Here is a 25967-nt window from a genome sequence, read left to right as displayed (position 1 = left end):
GCGTCGCTCCTCATCACCATAATCAGCCTCTATTTATGTACACTGCAGGACGAAGGTCTCTCCCTGCGATCTCCAATTACCCCTGTCTTGCGCTAGCTGATTCCAACTTGCGGCTGCAAATTTCCTAACTTCATCACCCCACCTAGTTTTCTGCCGTCCTCGACTGCGCTTCCCTTCTCTTGGTATCCATTCTGTGAATCTAATGGTCCACCGGTTATCCATTCTACGCATTACATGGCCTGCCCAGCTGCATTTTTTCCTCCTGATGTGAACTAGAATATCGGCTATCCCCGTTGCTCTCTGATCCACACCGCTTTCTTCCTGTCTGTTAACTTTAGGCCTAACACTTTTCGTTCGATCGCCCTCTGTGCGGTTCTTAAAGGGCCACTAAACCAGCCAGAGGTCGAAATTTAGTTGTGGTGTTGCAGCTGTGCAGGAGTTTACAACGAACACGTAGCCCTGAGAATTTTTCGAAATGGTGCCGTAATAGAGCAGTTACACGCGTTTGATGATCGAAAAACGGCCCTCGCTCGTTTCACTCTTTCCTTCGCTACTCACCTCATCGGTTGGTCTCCCCTCCTCGCCGAGTGCTTCTCGAAAGGTCACGTGACATACGTCATCGCCAACGCGCTTCTCAAAACAATGCTTGCTTCCGGTTAATGCACGTCGACGCTAGCGGCACACGTACATACCGACGGCGAACCGGCCGCCGGTGCCGTAGAACGTCTGCCGCGCGAGAGGTGTCCAAAGTAGACGGCAGTTCGGCCGGCGCCCCGCCCGCTGCACTGATCAATGGGGCAAGCGACGACCTGCGAAGCTGCGCGCCTCCGCCACCGGCAACGAAAACATCGGCTGTAGCTCAGCTGCAGTGCGCAGCTACCGCCGGGAGACGACGGGCTCGGCAGTGCTTCGCATCACAGCCGACGGCGCAGCTAATATCAGCGTATTTTTCTTCTTTGTGTATAATTATTGCGTAGAGCAATAACAACGATAAGAAAATATTGCGGCTTGTGAGCGTCGGTATTTCAGTTTCGAAGCGACGATATCGGCGTCGTCGAACGATCAGCGGCGGTGAGGCTGCCGCACAAATGAGTACCAGGTCTCATCCTCTCTACGTACGGCAAGGAAATTTCGCCGTTCGCGAGCAAAAACCGCTGTCGAACGGCGGCCCGCGAATGGCAAACGTCGTGCGACGAGTTACCGTGCTGGTAACATGGACGTGGACTCTGCGCTTCTCAGCTACCCGCTGTTGCTGCGGTGCCGGCCCGTGTTATGCGAAGCGTACCGCTATAGACCCTGTGTTGCGCGCACGTCTGGAAAGGCCAACACTGTCGCACTCTGTTCGCGCAGCTAATCAGACCGCTAAGCACGACTGTGTTGGAACGCGAGCGATTTGGCACTTGCGTTGCGGGCTGTAATTACCGATTCGCAAGGGCGCACAAACGAGCAACACGACGAGGAAGAGCAGAAAGCGCGCGCACCTGCTAGCAGACTAACCGGAAGTCGTAGGTTCTTGTTCAACCAATGGACATCGTTTCCGCAGTTGACATCACCAGATTCCACCTGCTGACATCGTGACGACAGCTGGGGATACCAGGAAGGCGAGGGGAGGAGGACGGCATTGCTTGCTTTTTTTTTTTTTGTGGCGCTCCCGCGGCGCGTAGCGCTGCAGCGTTTGGAATCGTTCATCGTGACGGCATTCTGAACTCGATGCGCGTGTTTACTTCAAATGTTCAAAAATATCTCAGGTGGTTTAGACGCCCTTTAAGTTGTTCTCGAGCTTCTTTGTTAACCTCCAAGTTTCCGCCCAATAAGTTAGTACCGGTAGAATGGCATGATTGTACACTTTTCTTTTCAAAGACAGTGGTAATCTCCCAGTCAGGATTTGGTAATGCCTGCCGTATGTACTCCAGCCCAATTTTATTTTTCTACAAATTTCTTTCTCATGATCAGGGTTCCCTGTGAGCAATTGAACTATATAAATGTACTCCTCTGCAGACTCTAGAGGCTGACTGGCGACCCTGAATTCTTGTTCCCTTGCCAGGCTATTGTACATTATCTTTGTCTTCTGCATATTAAGTCTTCAACCACACTCTTACACTTTCTCGGTTAAGGTCCTCAACCATTTTTTTTGTAATTTGTCCCATTGTTGCTGAATAGGACAATCTCACCTGCAAACCGAAGGTTGCCGAGATATTCGCCGTTGATCCTCACTCCTAAACCTTCCCAGTCTAAGAGCATGAATACTTTTTCTAAGCATGCAGTGAATAGCACTGGAGAGATAGTGTCTCCTTGCCAGACCCTTGATAGGTCACTTTCTTCTTTTCTTGTGGAGAACCAAGGTAGCTGTGGAACCACAAATATTTTGGAATAATGATCTTTGGATCTCCAACTCCGGGTCGTCCAGATAGCCGAAGACGCCGCCAAACCGCAAGGCCTGGCCGCCGCCTGAGGAAGAGGACGGCCCCTCCCACTCCCCTCCTCCCTAAACTCCATGTCGGACAAAATAAAGTTTATGCTACTGCTACTCGGCAGAAACGTCATAGAAGATGGTACAAGCCAAGCTACAGTGTCGTGTTGTAAATTTTCCGAGATTTCCGGTTATGTGTGACGCGAATATGGGTGCAACGATATCAACAAAACGTTACTACACAGGTGTGGCGGTCGTGGCGTGACGAAGACAACGTGACGGCAACGCGATGACGACACCGTGACGACAACGATGTATACCGACGACGAAGGCGTGACAATATCGGTCCGACGGCGACGGTGTGACGAGAATCGAATGATGGCAACGAGGATAGCGACGATATGCGACGACGAAGTTGCGACAGAGGTAACAAGAGAACAAGGAAATGACGAAAGGTTGATGACGAGGGTGTCACTAAGATGCCATGATGACGACGGTGCGAGGACGACGGGGTGAGTGCGGCAGGGACGACAATAAAATGGGAGCAACGTACATTACCCTGTACGTTGCAACAATGACGGTATGACGGCGATGGAATGACGACGGTAGGACGATGGCCGCATGAAGAAGAATATATAACAACGGAATGACTACAGCGTGACGACGGTGTTACGACCATGAGACTATGACGATGGATATGACAATGACAGTATGATGACACGTTATGAAATCACAATAAACATATTGTGACGACGACGACGGTGAGAAGAATATGGAATGATGGCGACGTAGACAACTGGACAATGTCGGCTTTTGAATGACGAGATCAAGGCGGCGTGACGTTAACGGAGTGATGGCACTGGAACGAAGACGCTATCAGGAAGGCGGCATGACGCAGATGGCATGGCGACCGTATAATGTTTGTGCGAGACGTGCGCAGAAGGAAATTTTTATTGCGATAGCAATAATATGGACACTCTAGGCGAATTTCCGCCATCGTCGCCGTCGTTGTCGCCAGTGAGGTTCCGCATAAAGTGCACGGGCGTTAAAATTGTCGCCGCGCGCCGTACGCGGTATGTGCGAGTGAAAGCATGCGATGGTGAGCCGGCAAACGCGGCTCGCTCAGACAAGGGCGGGACGCGATCAGGAATCGCAGTCTTCCAGTCGGAGGGAGGCTCCGGAGGGAGGCTAGGGATGTGGAGGGGCCACGCCTTATTACGGCCGAGCGCTTCTACCTCACCGGAAGGCTCCGGGGGGAGCGTGGGGGAAGGGAGTGGGGCGGCGCTCGCCCGCGCGGCTGTATCTTGAAAGCCATCTGCGGCGGGGGCAGAGTCCGTCCTCCCTGTGTTTTCGCGGCTTAGATCGCATTCAAGCAAGCGCCGGCACGAAGCTCAATTCGGTCTCTGCTGCTGCTGCGCTGATTCACCCCAGTGTTTTGACAGGGAGTTTCCGTGGTCATCTGGTGAGATGCGTTCATGCTTGCTTGTGCGCGCGTGACACCATGCTTGCCTATGTTTACAAGCTTACACAACCGATGAAACTACTATCCTTACGGTGTATAGCTGTCGACTAATTTGCTATGGCAATCGATGCTTCGCCTTTCGGGCGAAACTGCGACTTTTTTTAGTGGTTACATATTTCAGCAGACAACGAATTCGGGAGAGAAAGAACCAAAGAAAGGTTCGGCCTTAAAATCTACATGAAAAAATGTGATGAGGAGGAGTAAAAGAATGAAGGAAAGACAGAGAGGTCCACCAGACACAAGTCCGGTTTGCTACCCTACGCCGGGAGAAGAGCGTTAAGAGCATGAATACGTGTAAGGAAGGAACGCGACAAGGATAGGTGCAAAGAAAGAAAACAGAGATAGGGAGGTCAGATAGCACTTGTTCGCTAGCAATGCGAACACGTGCATGTGTCCATCACGGCTACAATAGGTCACGGAGGCCAGTCAGTTTCATAAACCGTAGCAACGACCACATCGATTTGTAAGCCTGCGACGCGTGTGGCCATGTCCAAGCATCTGCACCTCCGAGAACGGTCTGGTATCTAGTTGGTTTAACGCACCATGAAGATCGGTGTGTTCAATGTAATAACAATGAACATAACAATGTGAAAGTGGATATACAGCGAAGCAGGTTCGGACGTTAGACGACGTTGCACAAACACCACCACCACAACCGACGTACGTCACGCGCGCGCGACTGTGTGCGGAAGTGCAGCATAAATCCTCGTTCTTCTAAGCCGTCCGCCAAGCGCCAATTGTCTTATTGAATGAAATTAACCTCTAAAAGTAAATTCCGTCAAACATGCGTAAAGTGCGGCTTGTTATTGGAATATGCGAGAAAACATAAACCTGTTACACGGGAACTGAAAGAAAAAGCCCTTTTCCAGCTGCCGTCTGAGGTCTGTTAAAGTGGTGGCGGTACCGCTAGCGTAGCATATATCGTCATTCTCTTTAAGGCCTTCCGCCTAGCACAAGCATGTTATTGAAGTAATTAGATTTCTCAAAGTAAAATGCGTCAGAAAATTCGTAAAGTGCGACTTACACGCAACCTTGAGACATGATAAGAACCGATTGTAATTCTAATATACGATAAAATATAATTCTGTTACCTGGTAACTCAAACTCAAAGCCTTCCAGCTGCCGTTTATTATTGGGCCCTTCGCCAGGCGCAAGTGGATTATTCAACTAACTGAATTTCTCAATGCATCTAATTTAAGCATGTTTCTATCTCTCTCTCTCAAATTGAAATGTGTCAGTAAATTCGTAAAGTACTACTTACACACAACCTACAGACATGATAGCAACGCATTGTATTTCGAACATATGAGAAAACACCATTCTGTTACGTGGAAGCTCAAACACAAACCCCTTTTCCAGCTGCCGTGTTTGGGGTGAGCACGTCATGAAAAATCCCGACCAACTAGAGGCTAACAGTTTCGTTGTAAAACACAAAACTTCTTCTTCTTTCTGGGGTTTTATGTGCCAAAACCAGTTCTGATTATGAGGCACGCCGTAGTGGAGGGCTCCGGATTAATTTTGACCACCTGGGGTTCTTTAACGTGCAATACAACGCAAGCATACGGGCGTTTTTGCATTTCGCCTCCATCGAAATGCGGCCGCCGCGGCAAAACACAAAACGTGTTTGATTGCCTTTTCACAGTTGCATGAGTCACAGAAAGATGTGAAATGCCAAATGAAAACACATGGCGTACGATAACGCTGAAACCAATCCCGAAAGCGAGATACAGAAGTTCAACCTCACCGTCGAATTCGTCCTGCAGTCCTTGCGCAATGGCGCTCATGGCACCTTCGCGTTTGTCCTTGTTGTGGTAGTCGGGGTGGCGGCTATCCCACAGCAACCTGTTCTGCTCGTAGAGGCCTATCAGCCGTGCCTCCTTGTCCGGTGTCCAGCGCTGGATGCGACGGTCCGTCAAATATTTATCCATGGTCTTGTACAAGTAAGCTTTCGCTCTGGCACGCCTTTCTTCTTTGAAGCAAATATACTCAGCTTCCGGCTGGAAACTTGAAGAACGCCTAGTAGCTAACGCCGGGAGCGTCTCGCTCAGCCTATTGACTGCCGGTCTAGAGCGCGCGCCTCCCGCCTCGCGTCTTGAACGCGAGACGCGTGGCCCAGACCGGCCGTGCCTGAGCTATGTGGCCTATAATTGGCGTGGCCGTGCGGCAGGCAGCCTAAGTCCCTGTGTAGACGTCGCAGTCGCTCACTCAGCCGGCGTCCTTGGCGCCTGCTTTTGTTGCTCTTGCGTATATGTCGTTATCGGTCGACTATGAACAGAGCTGGGAGAGCCGAAAATCGCCAGCACAGAACTCTTGAAAAATTCGGTGGACTTATTTCCTAGTGCACAGGGGACAAACATTCATTTCTATTTCTTCTATCGATTGCTTCAGAGCTAATGGCAGCCAGAGACTTTTGGGGAAATTCCATGCAGAAGTTTGTAAAAATATTTGTTAACAATACACGTGCCTAGGAGGAGGAGCATGAAAGAGCGAGAGAAGACAGGGATATTAACCAGTATTGCGTCTGCTTGGCTACTCTACACTGGGGACCGGGAATGGGGGAATAGAAAGATGACATAGAAAGGAGGGGGGAATATGAAAGACGCGAGGAGTTCGCGTACGCGTGCGTGAGCCTCACCAAGTCAAAGCCGTTTGTCTTTCTTTGTCAAAAAGACAAAAGTGCATTCACAGCTTTGTGGGCCGACGAAGGATGGGGACCGTCTTTAAGTTGCGCTTGCACGGGCAACGGCCGATCGTCCAGTCATCGCAATGCGATAGATAGTGTTTGTCTTTCCGAATGATATCGACGACAGTAGCACAATAAATGTTCGATGTTCTCTTCACTGCCGCCGACGTCACACGCAGCACTGTCGGTCATTCGCATCGATGTAGTGTAAGCGTTCGTGAAAGCCACTCCCTAAACACAGCCGCTATATAGGCGATGCCTGACGTCGGTGAAGCCACGGTGGAGGTCAAGGTTGGAGTGAAGGGTTCAGTTCGTGTAACCTGGTGCGCCTTATATTTGGGGTGTTCCACTTTGTTACAGAAAGCTTGCGTGCCAGGTGACGTGCAGCGTCGGTCATGGAAAGAGGAATGGGAACGCTTTTTTCTTGATGTGAGCTCTCGGGCAGCTTTGTCTTCATGAACATTTGCACTGATCCAGCAATGGCCAGGTAGGCACTGGAAAATAATTTCGTGGCCTTGTTGCTTGGCGTCGTGAAGTGTGATGATTTCGTACGTTAGCTGTTCGTGAGCTCCGTGTCGGAGAACTGACTGCATAGATTCTAAAGCCGGTCTCGAGTCGGAAAACACGGTCCATGTACCAGGACTCTCTGTGTCAATGTATTGAAGTGTACCACGCCGAACCGGGAGTTCTGCAGCCGTAGACGTTGTGACATGTGACGTCTTGAATCGCAGGGGTGACACCTATTGTCTGTATAAACACAGCACCACCAGATCTGGTTGATGAAGTCGATTCGTCAGTATAGCTAATTCGGAGCACAAGCTAAGGCACAAGAAAGACAGGACACAGAACTACTTGCATCTGAAAATTTATTCGAAAAGTTAAGGACCATATAAGCCCGACATGTCCTACGTCGTCAAACGTCATCAAATAGAACAGGTAAAAACAGAGAGTATTAATCGGTTAGCACGCCAAAACTACCAAGTGTTAGGTCACATCTAAAAAAGCCACTTCAGTATCATGAAGCGCTATAGAACCATGGCTGACACACCCTGCTCCATTTTTCGTCATCTCGTGGACTTATACAACTTCTCTTGTGGTTTGATATTTGCGCTTATAAAGGACTGTTGTTTTCTCAAACAGAAATGTGCATTTATCTTGAAACTGGCAGTCTCTTACATGCATTGCGAGATGCGTGTGTGCTTTCGCTTTTGTGGAACTCAAATGCTCCTTCAGCCTGGTGTTGATACATCTGCCGGTTTGGCCCACACGAGAAAGGTACAGAATACAACACTGAATTTGAGCAAGAACTAATGTTTTGCGTGTTTAACACTGCAATGAGACCCATTGCTTGCGTCTGCGGTGCAGCTGCTCAATCTTTCAATATTTCACATTAGAGTCCGTATCTTCTTTTGAACATCTCCGTCGTCATTGCTCCAGTCGTCTTCCCCCAATCTAGCGTCAGGAGACGGGTTACCTCATGTCCCACCAATCCGGAGGGTAGTAGCCGTTTCCCTCCGTAGAGAGCATTATCCCAAACACACGCACATTACTGGGCACGAACAGGGGAGGAGGGAAGCCCACTAACCCCATCTCCGGCGTGTTTGGGCAGGCACGTGAAGGAATGTCCCCTTCCACAGAGCCCGAGTGCTTGTCATGAGTCGGACGGGGTCGCCGGCTCGTTCACCGTTCTCGCGTTCTCTGTGAGCGACTCTTTTCGCGGGGTAAACGGCCGATCACAACAGCCCGTCCACCGCCAGGAAGAGGGCTCGCAAAGGGGTAGCTCATCGGTGCCCCTTGAAGAGGCCTTGACAGCTCAGCAGGCTCAGCTCCGGCTCTAAGTCCTGTGCCTGCTGGGAGCATCACGTCCATGATCAACGGCCATCTTGGATGAAGCGTTGGCTACAGATTGTGAGCTAGGAACGGGCGTTGGCGATCATACCTGCACAGCGCCCGAGCAGCGACAAGGCAAGCACACAAACCTTCTCCGAGATGTGCCAGGTAATCATAGCCTCTCCAATCACCAATCCCGAGAGTAGAGCCAGCGAGCGCCCGAAAGCCAGCTCTATAGAGGAGCGCTGCCCAAACGGCCCTAGACTAACTTCACATGGTAGCGTGCCTAACGTTTTGATCAATTCCGTTTCAATCGTGCCACGAACAAAGCGCAACTCACTCTGCTCTGAGGCAAACATCAAACAAATGGAGATTGTTTAGAACATAACTATAAAAAAGCAGCTCCTAATGTTCCTTATCGAGGCATAAAACCTATCAAGCTACACAGCTCATGAAACTGAGAAAAATAAAAAAAGAACAAACCAAGGGTCTGAAGCAGAGTAAGCCCTGTCAATAAGCAGAAACGCCTCTGCTGAGTACATCCGCGTTGATTTTAACCCATCAGCGTACACTGTACTGGAACTAGTACACTTGGTTTCGGATCCCTGCCTCTTGAACTGCTGAATTTTCCCTTATGGCTGTGTCCATTTCTTCTACCCAGAGGACACGCACATACACCATAACCCAGGGCAATATCTATTGTTTGATCCGCATCTAGAAATTTCGCGCCAATTCAACCAAAACTGATGACTCGCGACGAATTGGGATGTCCACTGGCTTCTCATTTATTTCTGCTCGCCTGCTTGATATATTTGCGTGGTGCTTTCCACGGTGTTTAGTACATAGGTTGACCGTGTTAGAAAGAAACTGTCGAATCTGCGGCTTCATTTCAAAGAACGGAACACGCATTGAAAGTTTGGTGTAGTAGAGGTAGTACACAGGGCGTTAGTAATTACAAATTGGAGTTTTTTTTATTAGTGTTCCAGCATGAATGCAGCGTTTTTCTTCGGAAGGAAGCCGTTTTGTTGCTTTCGCGATGCTGTGGATGCATTTGAGAGTGTTGAAAACACAGAAGAGGACGTTGATATCCTGATCGGGCCTCCAGAGCCAGCTGGAGATGTGGATGAGGAGGAAGCTGACGACGACAACACCGATGCTTTCGCCGTGAACGACTACTCCGGTTAGTGTATATATGTTAGGAAAGCCTGCAACAACTTTTCATCAAAATGGTTTGATTTCAATATATCCGTACTCGCAATGTCGGCGTTGCTCTTACTGTGTTTGCTTGGCTTCACTATATGTGGATTTGGACGTCCATGCCGGATGGTCACGGTCACTGCCCTAAAAAGTTGGAAAGCAGCTGCAATGCCAGTTTTGTCACACCCGAGCATCATGGAGATGCAGAAGTGTACGGCCACTTCGGGCCTTGAAAGATGATCCTCGACAACCACCTCATCCCAGAAGTGGACCAGGTGCGGATTCAGGGACTCATAATCCAAAACAATGGTAAGAACACGTCGACCATAAAGAAGCTCACCAACACGGTACATCAAACCATGCGCTTGGTCAGAGGCATCGCCAATCGGCACAGAGGCATGCGAGAACATGACCTCCGCAGGCTGATCTAGGCGTTCGTCATCAGTCGGGTGGTGTACTCCCTTCCCTACCTCCACCTCGCGAAGACAGAGGAAGAAAAAATTAGCCTCTTAATCAGGCAAGCGCTCAACCTACCACGACATACGTCCAATGCATGCTTACTCCTCATGGGCGTGCAGAAAACACTGGACGAACTCGTGGAAGCTCACGAGACAGCACAGGTTGAACGCCTCTCTTCCACCTGCACAGGACGGTACATTCTCACAACCTTGGGGCTCAACCCCACGAGATCAGTATGCCATACGTATCCCAGCCCCAGAAAAGTGCAGGATCATCTCACGATTCATCCGCTACCTAAGAATGTACACCCGGTCCATCATCAAGCTCGGAGAGAATCCCGAGCAAAAGCCCTACACAAGCACCATCTGCACAACACCGGAGAGGTATATGTAGATGCCGCCCAATGCACTCAACACAAAGGCTTCTCGCTAAGCGTTCTCTCTAACATGCTAACTCCAATAGCAGGAGCAACGCAAGCTCACGCCTCATTGGGGGTAGAAGATTCCATCGCCCGCGCTATCTCCACAACTGCCACACTAATCGTTAGTGATTCGAAAACAGCGATTTGGAACTTCTCAAAGGACAGGCTACATTAGCCAGCTCTCTGAATTCTCAATTCTTCGAGACATCCTCCTAGACCAATTAAACTCCTCTGGGTACCGGCCACGGAGAAAGAATAACAGGAGGCGAAACTCGGGGCCGGCGCCAGCGCGAGCACTGGTCGTGATAATGTCACGCTGGGAGAGGAGGAGACGCGCTGGTGGTGAACGTCGGCACAGCGCCCCTTGCGGCGACGGAAGGAACTACTTCCCTCGCGGTCGCAGCGGCGCGCGCGTGGGCGCGGTCTCCGACGTCTGCTACTGTCGTCGTCTACTGTCGGATACCGCCCAAAACGTTTTGCTCCAGCGCGGTTTGCAATCGGGGATAGAAGACCTGTAGACCGTGTTAGTAGGATATTTTTTATAGATTATTATTTAGGATCACATGCTATTTATGTGGCAATAAGACCAAGAAACTTGAAAGATCAGACGATCTGCGATAGTAGCCAAGGCGGCGCACTGGCATCAAGCCGTCGCGTGCGAGCAGACGACAAGAGCCAACGGAGGCGTTGCAAGAGCGCGCTCGCCGCGCCACGGATCGAAAGTCCCTTGATGTAGGATTTACACGGATCCGCTGCATCGCTTCGACAAACCATCACGTGACCATACGTTATGCGTCCGGCGTTCTGTAGGGGGCGCTGTCACGACGTCCGCCGCCGTGGTACGTCCTGTGCTCCTGTGTGACATTATGACGACGCGGGAAGGAGCCGAGTTGCGCCTCCTGTATTCTTTCTCCGTGGTACCGGCGCACGTGTGCAACCCTGGGAACGAAGCTACCCATCACGCTGCTCGAGCGTACGTCAACCGGGCAGGGCCAGCTACAGACCCAGATAGCGCGCCAGACCGCCTGGTCACATACAGTGAAATTACCCTACACTATCGGGAGCAGCGCCTCCAATATCCACCTCCTCATAAGTGGCTCACCATATTCGAACAAGTGACCTGGAGGCAGCTCCAATCCCGCGCATTCTTATCCCCAACTCACTTAGCTCTCATTCACCGGAATGCAACGTATGCGGTGCCCCCAAAGCTGACTTCCATCATATTCTGTACATTTGCTCTGAGCGCCAACCACCATCCGATGGGCAATTAACAGACCTAGAAAGATGGGAGATGGCGGTGTCCAGCTCCGATCCGGCTACGCAAAAGCAGCTGGTGCGCTGGGCTTTGAAAGTCGCCAAGGGTCACAAGCTCACGGCCACCCTACGAAATCTAGAGCCTACGAAATTCGTAGGTTGTATATAAGGCTCAAGTATTTATTAAATGTTTTCCACCACCACCACGATTTCATCGCCGTTGGACTCTATACGGATCCCTCACGGCGAGGGAATCCGCTTGGAGTGTCCATATAATTGCTATCGCAATAAAACGCATTTTGAACCACGGGACCCGTGACTGCGATCGAAATGGTCAAAAGGCTCAGTGGCGCGTACCGAGTTGCTCGTTCGGTCAATGCTACCTGCCAGTACCAGCGCCTCTAATGCAAAACGTACTGGGCTCTGCTGACCACTTCAACTGTAAATTAAACTCATTCACAGAGTGGCACTTAAAACCTAAAAAAAGCTATACTCCCTCTACGTGCAAATACCTTTAAAAATGTTTCTCCAAACGCTCTTAAGCAAATCGAAATTTCTGCCATAGTAACCGATAAACGCGTATACTCCGTAAGCATTGATTTACCCAACACTGGTTTGTCTTCATAAACTTCCAATGCCAATGCTTTTCTACAAAAATCGGCGCGACCGTGAGCCACCACTGTCGCAAAACCCGCTTCGCACTTTTATTCGCGTAACTGGCGCGTACAACAAAAGCATACAACAAAACTTTGAGCCTAACGCGAAACTACGGAAATTAAAAGTAATACGTTCCTAAGAACTAGCAAAAGAAAAAAAAAATAATGTATCGCGCTCTATTTACAAACAAGAAACTTATGGATACGTCCAATTTGGCAATTACTCTGTCTTAATGCGCAATCGATTGGGTCGCAGTCTGAAAGCCTTTGGCCTTCGCCGAGTGCAACAAAGGGCGCCAGACAAAGACGGCCCTCTGCCGTCACCTACAACTTTTTGTGCACGCGGCTTGCTTTCTTGTCCCTGAAAGGGAGGCCGTAAACGCGGCATGATTAGCTGTTCTCCCTTTGTGATCGCTCTCGCGGCGCATTCGACCTCAGTGACTGTTCGGCTGGCCCAGTTCAGACGCGCATGTCTCAGGCAGGTTGAACATTTCAGCCACAGCCTTAATCGCAGAAGCGCGCCCTGTTCTGTCGCAATCAGCATTTGGCGACGCCTCCGTTTTCTAACTCGCCACAGTGAACCCTTCTCGCTTCTGCGCGATGGCCTGTTTCTTTGTCTTACGGGATGTGGTGTGGCGTCTTTCTCGAGTTTTGGCTGGGCCGAATACTTCGCTTGTTTGACCCTGCGCCGTCTCAGGAATTTTTGCCTAGCCAGGCGGTCACCGAATGTGCCGCTGAGAACCCCGAGCGTCAGGTTCCTTCCCTGCTTGGCCGCCATGGCATTTTCTTCTCATTTTGACGATTTCGGTAGACGGCTCAAGTGCGGAGGCACGAGGGAGGTTTTCAGCGCCTCCTTGACCATGTTAGCGCTGCTGAAATAAGGCTGGTCCCAGCAAGGAAAGTCCTCCAAAATGGTCACTCTTTGTAATTTCGCAGTATAGTCGCTCTCTAATTTGGGACTTGCCAGAGAGTCACTCAAGTGCTGGCGCGCGAGGAAGGTATCCACTGACCCTAATAGTGCTGGTTGAACCAGCCTCGTCCCCGCAAGGAGGGCTCTCTGGGATCGCCGCTGACTCGGTTCCGGTGTACCCCTGCATTGCGCCGTCACCGAAGCTTGGGCCCTGAGTGATCTCCGCTCCGCTTTGCTGCATCGGGTCCTTTCTTGGCTCTGCCGCCACCGTATCCTGGTCTATCCTAGATGATTCCGGAAAGTCGCTCATGTGCTCAGATACGAGGAACGTATCCGGCGCCTGCTTAACCTTCTCATATCTACTGGAACAAGCCTCATCCTCACGTTCCTCCGGAATGGCCCCTCTTTGTAGACCGGCCACGTCCGCGCTCTGGACGTGCTCTGCCTCTGAGGATTTCGCCACCTCGCACTTTTAGTGCTCTTACCTCGCTAGCGCAACCTCAAACTCTTCCGAAAGGACAAACGTTGCACTCGTCATTCGGGCTTTCCCTCTCGCGCTCAACAGGAACACCAAAATGCCGGAGTTACGCACTCTTAGTTCTATCGTAATTCCTGAAGTCTTCATTGGAAAGGCGAGCTAAGCAACAGAACACGTTGCAGGGAAATACCCCCAACAAACTAACAGGCCAAAAGTCACAGTCTAGTTTAATCTCTGTGCACACCTGCGCGAAAAAAGGACAGAAAACTTGGAGTATGCTTAAGCTTCGCCTTTAAGAGTGGAACGCGACAGCGTTTTCGGACACCGTTGACGTCGACACCGACACCGTATTTTCTGCGACATGGGGCCCGATCGAAATTTAGAAAGGCTCCGTTTTCAACATTCCCCTCAATGTTGCCTAGAACCAAATGAAGCAAAACACCATCAGGATTGGAGGACGCTTAAGCTTCGCATTTAAGAGTGGAACGCGATATCATTCAAAAATCCCTGGCTGCTTATCAGACTTTTTTCTCGTATATTGAAATTACAATCCGACGCTATCACGTCTGTAGGTTGTGCTTAAGTCGTACTTAACGACTTTTTGACGAATGTTGCTTTGAGAAATTCAATTTTTGTTCACTAATGCCTTGCGCCACGTGAAGGGCGCGCCCGGTCGGGGTGGTTCGGGATAATGTGGTTCGGCATGATTATTTACGCCAGACGCAGATGCTTACGCCAACGCCGCCAACGACGCCGACGCCGACGCCGGGTTATCTACGACACGGGGCTCTTAACGCTATCGAGGTTAAATATTCACTGTTTTCACCGCCCCTGAAATTACGCAGACTAAACCGTGCCCATTGAACCCTGAGCTGCTGGGTTTCCTTTCGAATTTTTCTTGAGGACGACGGGATCGTGTGAACGTCTTTGACTAATAGTGCAATACCACACGCGTCAGCGAATTCACCCCTAATTTGCTTATTTCCTTCCCTCCTCTCTCTCCTTGTCATCTTTGTGTTCCCATTTCCCATTCCCCCGGGGTGGACTAGAAAACCGGACGTTATTCTGGTTAACCTCCCCGCCTTTCTTTCTTCCTTCGTCCCTTTCGAATTTGTTCCATTTGCCCTTCCGAACTCTTCCTCTTCGCATTCCCTCTGGCTCTAAATATCCTCCCAAGCCTCCACAATCTCTTCGTCATAATTGCCGCTTGCCCCTATCGCATTGATGACTTCCGCTTTCATTAGGTGCATTCCACAATCAATCCCGTATTCCCCGCATATGGCGTTGAGGTCCGTTCTGCGCAAATTGCTCCAATCCATGGCTACCTCTCTTTTGCCGACAAGTTTCTCAAGGAATTTGGTGTAGAAGCAAGGCACCTTTCGACAAGGCTTCTGACACCCTTGTTACCAGGAACAAAAACACGTTAAGCCTGGCAACTCTCCAGGAGAAAAGGTCGTGCACTATGTCGAAGCCGTAGCGCTGCGTATACTATCTCACCGCTTCCGTCTAATGTTGTGACTGCGGGTGCGAACATGTGTGGTATTCATTCAGCGTGGAGCAGTAAGGGAACGTGGGGCTGGGCCCGATATCCAAGATGTTTAAACACACCCGTCTATATTACATTATGGCCAAGCGTTTTGGAAGAATTACAGAAGATATGATGTTCATGATCAAGTTCCAGTGGCCGATCCCTCTTAGCCAGCGTCCGTATCCTCTTTTTAACACCTCCGACGTCATTGTCTAGTCGTCTTTCCCCAATCCGGCGTCAGGAGACTGATGAGGGAGGTAGCCGGTTGCCTCCTAAGAGAGCTTTATCCCAAACACACATGCATCCCTGGGCATGAACAAGGGAGGAGGGAAGCACTCTGACCCCGTCTCCGGCGCGCACGTAGCAGTTTGGGTGGATGCCAGGTAACGTGAAGGAATGTCCCCTTGCAACAGAGCCCAAATGCTTGCCATGAGTCGTTTCGGTCGGGGTTGGCTTGGACGGGGTCACCGGGGTCTCCGTGGCGGGGTCCCCATTCTCGCGTTCTCCGTGAGCGACTGTTTTCGGAGGGTAAACGGTCGATCACAACACTACTAAACGGCGGAGAACTTGCTTGCTACCCCTACATGATCACCGCTCAGGTGTGCCAGGCATAGGCGGAAAGTTTTCATTTTCCCGGGGGGGGGGGGGGGGAGGCCCGACCAGCTTGCCTAAGCGGTCATATATATATATATATATATATATATATATATATATATAGTTCAATTTCATATAGTTATATATAGTTCAATTTCATAACCGGAGTCCCCTCGTACCACAAAGAGACTCGCGTCTCTCGGATGAGCCATGCGAAAAGCCGATTAAGTTATTCACGTTAGGGAGACATGTTTGTTTTGTGCCTATAAGTCGCACAACTACACATAAATGAAAACAGCCCTGTAACGATTTGTGAAAGTTTTAATATACAAAGACATAGTCAAGAAATATTTTCCTGACTAAAGGTCAGTTGAAAAGATAAGACATAACATATATAAAACATACACAATATATAACAATTTCTGTACACAACTTATGACTACAATTATTAGCATAAAACAACGTGACTCCATCACGCAATACTTTATTTACTTGTCAAAGCATGCCTTATGCCACTGGTTTCATTTATTTCCCGGCGGCGGAATAAATGATTATAGAGTAATAAATTATCAGGCGCAGAAATACAGTCATATTAACAAATAAATAAATAAGACACAACGATATCTCAACAGTGGGAAAGGGCACGAGAGGAAGTAGTAAGAGCGTGGATTGCGTTTTTCAGCAGCTAATGCAGCATATGACAAATAAATATTAATAAGGAAAAAGCACAGCATAGACTGGGAAGCTTTAGAAATAGCGCAACGAAGCGTCTTTGCGTACCCAAAAGGCCTCACCCTACTTGCCCTGTCATGCACCCCGTTTCCGTTCCTGGAAATAACTTTTTGCTTTGTTTTCTTAGCCAAATGGTTAGCTTTAACTTGTGAGTTGGCAACTTTCTCTTTCCTATTAAAGACATCATTTCTTTGTCTGATGGGATGGTTTCACCTTGAGGGAAAATGTGTTCATTCGGGCACTTGTTCTAGCAATGAAGTCGTCGGCAATTTTATTTAAATTGATTTTGCGGGAGAGTTCTTTGTGAGTTTGCAAAATGGCCAGATGGTTCAAACGGGCTTGTCCAGTCGTCGACAACAGGTACGTTTTCAGTCGCCGAAGACAAGAAAAGGACCTCTCGGATGTGCTTGACGAGACCGGTATGGTCAACGCAATTTTTGTTAGCTTGGCCATTTCCGGCAAAAGGTTTCGCAGGTGTTCGCCCTTCTCCCCCGAAAACATCGGCACGACGTCCTCGAATGTGTGCAATGGTGCCAACTTTTGTTGGCTTACGATGTCAATGAGCGTGTCTCTGTGCAAAATCAGCCGTCCTCGTTCAAGGTCGTCACCGTAGAACTTTGTTATGTATGCTTCGTCTTGCTTTCCTGTGGCAAACTGCTCAATGTGTGACATATGCTGCCACATCTCAGGTGGATATCTGTCGCTTAACGAGGACAGTACAGTGTCAAGTACTTCGTAGTACCTCTGGCGGTACATGTCCTCCGCTGATGTGAACACGTGAGTTGAGGAACCTTCTTGATAGCGGTGTGGAGTTTTCTTTCGCCTAGCAGCTGGAACACACAGGTCCTCAACTCCTACTTTTCCTGCCTCTGCCAACACCTCCTCCCAAACCAAGGGCAAACTTTGCCTCAGTTCAGCGACGCTTGCAGTGACGGATTTCACCATTTTCTCCGCTTGGTCAAACCTGAGCGTTCTTTTTTGTAAGGCGGTATTCAGTGCTTCCATTCGTGAAAACGCTTTTGTCAGAAGCGTCAACATGAAAAACGATTCAAACTTGAACAGCATCCTTAAAAATCCGCTGGCTTTCGCACCGGCCTCAGTTCGCTCTTCGGATTCTGTTTCAGAGAAAAACGTTATGAGACTGCTGTAATTTGAAAGAACTGATCGCAGTGATGAAGCCTTTAGCGTCCACCTTGTCGGGCAGAATTTTCGCAAGTTCACATCCTCTTCTACCTGAATCTCTTGAAAAGAAGCAACGCGCTTTGGAGAGCAGGTCACGAAGTTTATCAGTTCAGTGACGGCGTAAAGAAAATCACGGCACATGTCTACTTTCTGGCCGACATCATGCAAAACCAAATTCAGGATGTGCGCTAGGCAGCGTACATATAGCGCGCGAGGTTCCTGTTCTTGCATGAGAGCTTGTACTCCTCGGTGCTTTCCTCTCATGTTTGCCGCACCATCATAGCACTGCCCGCGGCACTTTTCAATGGGCAGATTAAATCTACAAAGAATGTCTTTAAATATAGCAAAGAGGCTCGTCGCTGTGGTGTCCGTCGTGTTGAAAAACCCACAGAACAGCTCCTCTACTTCCAGGCTTTCTGTGACCACCCGAAAACAAACTGAAAGTTGTTCTTTGACAGAAATGTCTGCTGTCTCGTCCATAATGACAGCGTAGTGCTCTGCCGCACGAACTTCGTCTGTGAGTGAACGAAGGATGTCATGTGCCATGAGTTCCACCATCTCGTTTAAAATCTGGCGAGAAATCCATTTGTATTTTGTTCTTAAAAGCCACGATCGCAATGAAAGAATATCATTAGCCCGGAGTTCCAGCAGCTGCCTCAAATTACTCTCTGTGTCTTCGTGGCCACGTATTGCTAAGCATTGGGTCGACAGTTACAGTAGTGACGACAGTGTTGCTAGGAGAGCCTGTCGGGCGTCGTCCATTTCTTTCGCCTTTCCCTTGGCGTAAGCATATGCCACATTCGCGCTGCCTTTTGCAGCTACGACGGCATTACATGCCTCCTTATGAAAATTAGACCTCTCATGGGATTTAAATCTGTCAATTGCTTTTTTCCAGTTTGAGAAACCATTTTTCACAAATGCCAGGTAAGAATCATTGTCTTGGGAAGTGTTAGGGAGCGGCAGTTTCATCTCTGATGCTGTTCAACAGGTCTCGCAAAACGCCTTGTCACTGTGGACATTGTAAGATAACCACTTGTAGGTACTTTTCCAGGTAGGCTGGAAGCGCCGCCCTTGTTTTTCTGTAGATGGTGCATCAGAAACCTCGCCGATGGATCAAATTTTGGAAGGACCGGCTTCTGCAGTGCACGCAGAGCTTGGTGTGCTAGTGTCATCAGCGCGCGGTGGAGCTTCAGCGACTGAACTGGAAATGCTGGGTGAGGGACGGCTGTCCTCGCAGTCTTCACCGGGGGCTTTCCGTTTCCTGATCAGATATTTTTCCATTGCTTTTGAACAGTCTGCAAGGGAAATGAATAACATTCTGAATAGACGCTCGCATAAACATACAAAGTTTGGTATAATATTCATATTCAGAGTTGGTCAAGCGCGTAGGAACCCTGCTCAATTTTTAAAAAGACAAAAGAATCTTGACCATTTCTGGAAGCATGAAGAATTATCCCGCGGTAAAAAACCCCAATTTTCACACAAAAATATAGGATTTGCCAAGTCTGAATGACGGCGCCGCCTGTGGCAATGAGCTGTAAAAATTTTCGGCTACATATAATATTTAGTGCGCGCTGCAATAAAGGTATGCGTCTTCTTGAAATTAGAAATACATTTCTTCAGAATATGGGCCGACCAGCATGCGAATAATTTTATACCTTCACGTGGCAACGAATATGGGACGATCAACCTACATTTGTCTACAAGCTATACGCGAATACGCATGGCATACGTACTATCACGATGAAAATAAATGCGGACAGCGGAGCGCGTGGCCGAAGCATAACAAGCCTGAAGGTATAGGGCGCGCCGTCCAGTTATCACCATTGACAGGCGCGCACGTCCGGTTTGATCGTGCTGTGCGATGATGCACCCCCTATACTGCGATATTTTTGTTTGCGCTGTTCAATTTGCGATGTAGTCATTACTGCGCCGTCAACTTTTCTCTTTTTGAAATAAAAGAGAAGCAGAACACAAACAAAAATATCACAGTATAATCATCGGTCGCGAATAACCAGACACCTGTGATATCTGCAGCTACATTATTATTGCCATCAAACAAAAATATAAAGCAGATGAGACGTTTCATGTAAAAAGAAGATGCAGGCGCTGCATTTGTGAACTACATCCACACGTAATGTTATTTCTATTCTTTGAGCGCACTGCCGCACGACGGTGGCATAAGATAACACGCTTATCTCCTGTTCCTAGTCCCTCAAAGTGCCACCGGGCCATGATTGCCCCGTTAGATCTCTCACAGGCGTGCAGACGGTGCAGTTACTTTGTTTACAGGCGCCGTGACACCGCTGTACATTAAACCGCAGTCGGCGCGTTTCTTTTGCCGAGAACCGCGAAAACGAATTGTTTGGATGAGCGATGCGCCAAGCGAATATGCAGCTTGCTTTTTCTTACGCCTGAGTGCCTACCCACTTTCGTTGCTGGCGCTCGCATGCGCGTTTTAACTTTCGTCATGGCAATGTGTGCTGGCTTCATTGCGAAGGAGCTCGGGCTCATAATTTGACACAGGAATGACCTTTCGGGCGCCGGAGCGGTATAAGGACGCTGAACAAAGTGTCACACGTTAAAGAACTACCACAAAGGTGCAGATCATGGCTGTTGTGAAAATAGAAATAAGTTGTGTGGCTATTAGCATGTTTGTGAATACGTTGTGCAGCATGACCATACATTTTGGAATACATTATTCAAACTACATACAAAGGCATTTTGTCAATCTATTGCCACTTGAGCAAACTATTGCTATTTTTAAAGGCTATTCTCTCAATTTCTTAAACTGGAATAATAGATCTGCCACTGGGAACCAATTTTGCGAGAACAAATAATCCTCAAAGGCCGATTCTCTACGCGATCAAGCATTCCGCGCCTACACGATCCTTACATAAACACAGTAGTTGTCTTACACAGTAATTGCCTTACACAATCAAAACCACGCACGTTCACTTTACACTTGTAGGTTCCCTGACTGCCTCCTCGGCTCGTATTAGCTTTCAACTGAAGGTTCCCTCACTGCCTCCTCGGCTCGTATTAGCGCCTGATAAGTTTTGCCAACTGAATACCTCGTACATGCCATATTGTAGGAGCACTCTCTCTGTAAGACTGCCGTCCTGGTACAGAACGGCTCAGAACTATGCGATAGCTCCCACTTTTTCCTTTTATTAAAACTTACCGCCACGCAATGTTCGTAAAGACGCACCCCTCCATTAGAACGAGATCGAACAATTTTCCGAATCAGTCAGCGCCGACGACTTTTGGTCAATCTGGGTGGCTTAAGCGCAGGCACTTGCGCTCCTGCTGACGTGGTAGCCAACTTTGACGCCGCCAGATGCGCAAGGCTGCCATAAAGAACCGATCGCGCGCCTATAGTATTATAGTTACCGCAAGTCAAAGTATCATGACGATGCACTTCACATTGCTTTAGTGCTGACGACGCTTACTGCGACAGTGAACCTCTACTAAAGACGGCGAGTATTCGAAGGGGTATGCGTTAATAATGGAAGACTTCAGTCACCTGTTCGGACCGATCAGGTCGCAGACGTCAGTTGTCAACTTGTCTGCATGGGCAGGCACTCGCTTAATTTCACAAGTGAGACGAGTGAGGCACATCCAAAGCGCCTGGACACGATGGTACTACCTCGTTGAAAAACCAGCGAGCTTTTTAAAGTCCTCTACATTTACAAAGTTGTGCGCATGGAAACCACAACGGACCTGATGGCGCTTCGCTTGGTTCTCCTATCTCGGATTCTCCACCTGCTCAAACGCGCAGGTGCCTCCTGCGCAGTGGCAGCGCGCTAAGCTTAGGGTTCTTGCAAGGCTCAGAGGAGGAGGCAGCGGCGCATGCGCAGAGTACAAGTCTAGAACGCGCGGTCACTTTATCGATAAAGCGTGCGCTCTGAAAAAGGGGGGGGGGGGGGGGGGACAAGCGCGGCGCGTATCTGCTAGTGTGTAGTGACTGCGGCTGTCCGTGCGCCTGGGGATTACTACATACGCGGGTCGCGCGCTTTATTTTGGCGGTAATCTGCGCGCGGTATCTTGAAAGCAATCCGCAGACGGCTAATACCTTTGTACGCGCTATGTTTTTGCCGCTCAGTTTCCGTTGAAGCGATAGACAGTACGAAGATCACTGCTTGCGATATAATCGCAAGCACAAGTTGGTGCCGCACTTTCATACGCCAGCGTTTTGACGGTTAGGGTCAGAGGTCACCGAGTGTGCTGTGTTCATGTTTGCTTGGGCGCGCTGACAACATGCTTGATAATTCAGTTAGTAAGCAAATGTTTGCAAGTTTATACGGCCGATAAAACTACTATCCTTAAGGGGCAGATATACTCCGATGTAGCGTGCGCGCGCGGCACGGCGACGTTACGTCGGCTGAAGCACCACCCTCTACAGTCCGGCGGCTCCCGACCGCCGACGTGACCGGCGGCTCGTGACGCGCTTGGACGTCGTCTGGCTCCGAATAGAGCCGCCTGCATTTCGCGCCGACCGCGCCGAACACGTTAGCACCGAGCGCCCTCTCTCGTCGCTGTAGCTACTCACCGCCAGTACAAAATGGCCGCTTCACACGAAAACGCGCGCGAAATCCGCACTACAGTGCCTAGAATATAAATTCTAGGCACTGTATCCGCACGAAACGAGGGAGACACTCCACAGGCACAGGTCCGAGTGGCGAATGGAATTGCTTCGCGGGTTCACGAGAGATGGCGCGACGTTCTGCGAATTAACTGCGCATGCGCTTCTCCAGCTGCGGCCGCTGCGCTGCGTCGGAAGTGGTTGCACTGTAGAGAGCCGGACTTATGCCTGGTGCGGTGTCGCCGACGTGACGTATCCGACCGCAACCGCCGCTCGCCCGCGCGCCGAGAACGTCGGAGTATAACAGCGCCTTTACTTCATATAGCTGTTTACTAATTTTCTATTGCAATGGATGCTTCGCCGTTCGGGCGACACTGCACCTCTTTCTTTTTTCTTCTTTTTACGTTTAGTGCAAGTATAAGCGCTGCTGAGCATGGCGGCTATTGATTCTAATTGCGAGTGAATTCGGCTTAGCCTTACTTCGGTTACTAAGTAAATTTTTTTCATTTATGACCGCTGCAGGCATGTGGGGATGTTTCCATCCCTAATAAATGTTGTAAATTATTAGAACAGTTTTTGGTTGGTTTTTTTTTCGTGAGTCGTTAGCATTGCCTACTGGAAACAGTAGCAATACTCAGACACAAAACATTCATGTGCATTTCACACGCCGCTGATAAAAGACTCTGCTGAAGGGGCCACTGAAGACTACAGGTTTTTCTTTTTCAGGGTAAAAAAAAAAAAGCACGCAAAGCAATTTGAAGAGAGGTGAACATTCTTCTTCTTTTGGGGGTTTTACGTGCCAAAACCAGTTCTGATTATGAGACACGCCGTAGTGGAGGGCTCCGGATTAATTTTGATCAACTGGGGTTGTTTAACGTGCAGTAAAACCCAAGCGCACGGGCGTTTTTGCATTTTGCCTCCATCGAAATACGGCCGTCGGGGCCGGGATTCGATCCCGCGATCTCGTGTTCAGCAGCGCAACGCCTTAGCTGACTGAGCCACCGCGGCGGGTGAGAAGTGAACATCATCATCATCCTCATCCTCATCATCATCCTCATCATAATCAGCCTATATTTTATGTCCACTGCAGGACGAAGGCCTCTCTCTGCGATCTCCAATTATCCCTGTATTCCAAGCGTATTCCAACTTGAAGGCGCAAGTAGGAATACGCTAGCGCAAGTCAGGGGTAATTGGAGGTGAACATAGAGCAACGTATTCATTCTCCAGGCATAACCTATCCTTACAATTAGAAATAATTGTTACTTGGCTAAATTCTTCTCTTTAAAAAATGTAACAACCTTATTTCTGTGTATATAGTGTTCACAGTCGAAATTAAAAAAAAAAAAAAGGTTGAAGTGAGAAAAAATGCTTATGAGGTAGCCGCCGCTGGCGCTTCTAATGCGCTTGTCGTCCTATGGTCAGGATTTGCAGAAATAAAGCGAAAGTGTGAATGTAAAGCCGTGCACGTCCGCGTTGATGCAGTAAGCTTTCAGACATAATAAAATTTTTATTGAAACGTTGAGGCAACTCTAAAGAAACCGCAAATGATGTGGGCAACAGAACTCTGGTGATGACACTTTGGCGAGAAATGGGGGGGGGGGGGGAGGCAGGCTTCGGATCTCCGGGGGGGGGGGGCTCTGCCCCCCCAGTAGTCGGCTCCTATGGTGCCAGGTGTGCCACGAAATTGGTCACCGATCGGACCGTATGTCATACGTGGGGACAATACGACCCTGTAGCCGAACACAAGTGCGGTCCCTAGTGTGCAGCCCGTGGCGAGGGTCACATGACAGGAGACCGAAGTTGCAAGAAACGTCTCAAACCTCAAAGCAACAGACCTCCTGGGGCTGGCGTTCACCGGACTACCCGCAAGGACAGCTCAACGAAGCCACCTCAAGGCCAACGTTGGTTCAGTTCTCACGATGGAGAATCCACATCGGATCCCTCGCCAGAGCTTTCAGGGACTCTCCGTCGGTTCAGATTCAGATCCCGGACAAGAAGTAACTCCCATGCCAATAACCCACCTCATTCCCTATCACCCAAGTCCCCCAGATCTGCGGCTCCCGGGACTGTGACCGAGCAAATGCCACAAAATAACACGTATCCCGCATATTAAAAAATAATAAAAACGAAATCAATCTTCTCTTCGAGAGTTTGGCAGCAATCAAACGATAGTTGGCCTCCCTCAAAGCTAGCCGCTGCACGGAACCGAACAAAAAAGCACATACTAAAGCAGCAGGTACGCCTGCCAAGAATATGACGACGCCGAATTCCATGGAGGACCCACTCCAACAAGTAGTACATCAGCTACAAACTATCCAAAATTTTCCGCATAAGATGTACGCAGAATTAGACATCTTAAAAAATTACGTCGATGAATTTATGGCCAGTCAAGGAGCGCGGTTCCGTAAGCGAGCCAGCACAAGCCCGGGAGCTCCGTCTAGCCGCAGTCCGAAACCCACAGTGACCTCGGACAGCTAAATCACTATTCATGGCTAGTAGAACGCGAGCACGTGACGAATATCTCAAAATTTGGCAATGGAACTGCCGCACCTTCCACAAACAGGCAGCTGCTCTACAACAATACATTTACATGGCGCCAGTCAAACCTGATGTCATTTGTTTACTAGAGATCGACAAGTGGGCCATTTATAGCAGCGAAGTAGCGAGTCCATCATTCGCTCGAAGGTTGCCGGGGCATTGAAAAGGCCAAACGGCATAACCGTGAATTGATAAAGCCCATCCGGTGTAACAAAAGCGGTCTTTTCGTGGTCCACGTCATCTGCAGCGATCTGCCATTACCCAGAGCGAAGGTCTATGGACGAGAAGTACTTGGCTCCATGCAGGCAGTCCAAGGCGTCATCAATGCGTAGCAGCGGGTAGACGTCTTTGCGCGTTATCTTATTCAGATGTCGGTAATTGACGCAAAAGCGCCAGCTGCCATCCTTCTTTTTAACAAGGACAACTGGGGAAACGCACGGACTGGACTAATGTTCGATGACGCCTTTAGTCAGCATTTTGTCCACCTTGTGCTGTATAACTTGACGTTCGGCATGTGAAACGCGGTACGGACGTCGGCGTATGGGATTGGCGTCTCAGGTATATATACGGTGAGTCGCCACTGACGTCGGGCCGAAAGGACGATCATCAAAATAAAAAAAAAATGTCGCGATAAGTCTCCACGTTTCCCATGTCAGCAGCCTGCGTAGGTAGAAGGTCAGTTGCGATCATCTTGCTTATACCCGGGCCACACGGGAAAAGTAAACTGCACTTTGAGCGAGTGCACTTCGCGGCTAGTGTCATTCGCAGGCTGCCACACGGGAACGCTTAGTGACACTCACTGCAGAGTGCACTCGCCGGCGAGTGTGTTCGGCGAACTCACTTCGCGGCGGTGAAGTGTGTAGCCTCGTTAGCAATGCTTAGAAGATACATAAAGTGATATTGGAAAAAGAGTCAGGAGCAATAAAATGCGCCACACCACAAAAAAAAAAAAAAAAAAAAAAACAAGAACAGCAAAAGAACTACTCTC

General features: G+C 49.3%; 2 protein-coding genes across 2 annotated transcripts in view; both read right to left on the bottom strand.

Moving 5' to 3' along the window:
* Positions 1 to 5977, bottom strand: part of LOC125947027 (uncharacterized) — a 28836-nt gene extending 22859 nt beyond the window's left edge. Inside the window, exon 1 of the mRNA XM_049671299.1 lies at positions 5677 to 5977. Within this exon, the coding sequence (XP_049527256.1) occupies positions 5677 to 5860 (184 nt within the window). The 5' untranslated portion in view covers positions 5861 to 5977. The remainder of the gene's footprint in view (positions 1 to 5676) is intronic.
* A 4222-nt stretch (positions 5978 to 10199) lies between these two features.
* The window catches only part of LOC119459291 (medium-chain acyl-CoA ligase ACSF2, mitochondrial-like), a 188613-nt gene continuing 172845 nt past the window's right edge, over positions 10200 to 25967 (bottom strand). The window contains exon 16 of the mRNA XM_049671652.1: positions 10200 to 10282. Coding sequence (XP_049527609.1) covers positions 10200 to 10282 — 83 coding nt within the window. The remainder of the gene's footprint in view (positions 10283 to 25967) is intronic.

This window comes from Dermacentor silvarum, chromosome 7 (assembly GCF_013339745.2).
Source record: "Dermacentor silvarum isolate Dsil-2018 chromosome 7, BIME_Dsil_1.4, whole genome shotgun sequence".
Taxonomy (NCBI): domain Eukaryota; kingdom Metazoa; phylum Arthropoda; class Arachnida; order Ixodida; family Ixodidae; genus Dermacentor; species Dermacentor silvarum.
The sequence above is the reverse complement of the archived record's forward strand: the minus strand, read 5'-3'. Positions and strand labels throughout refer to the sequence as shown.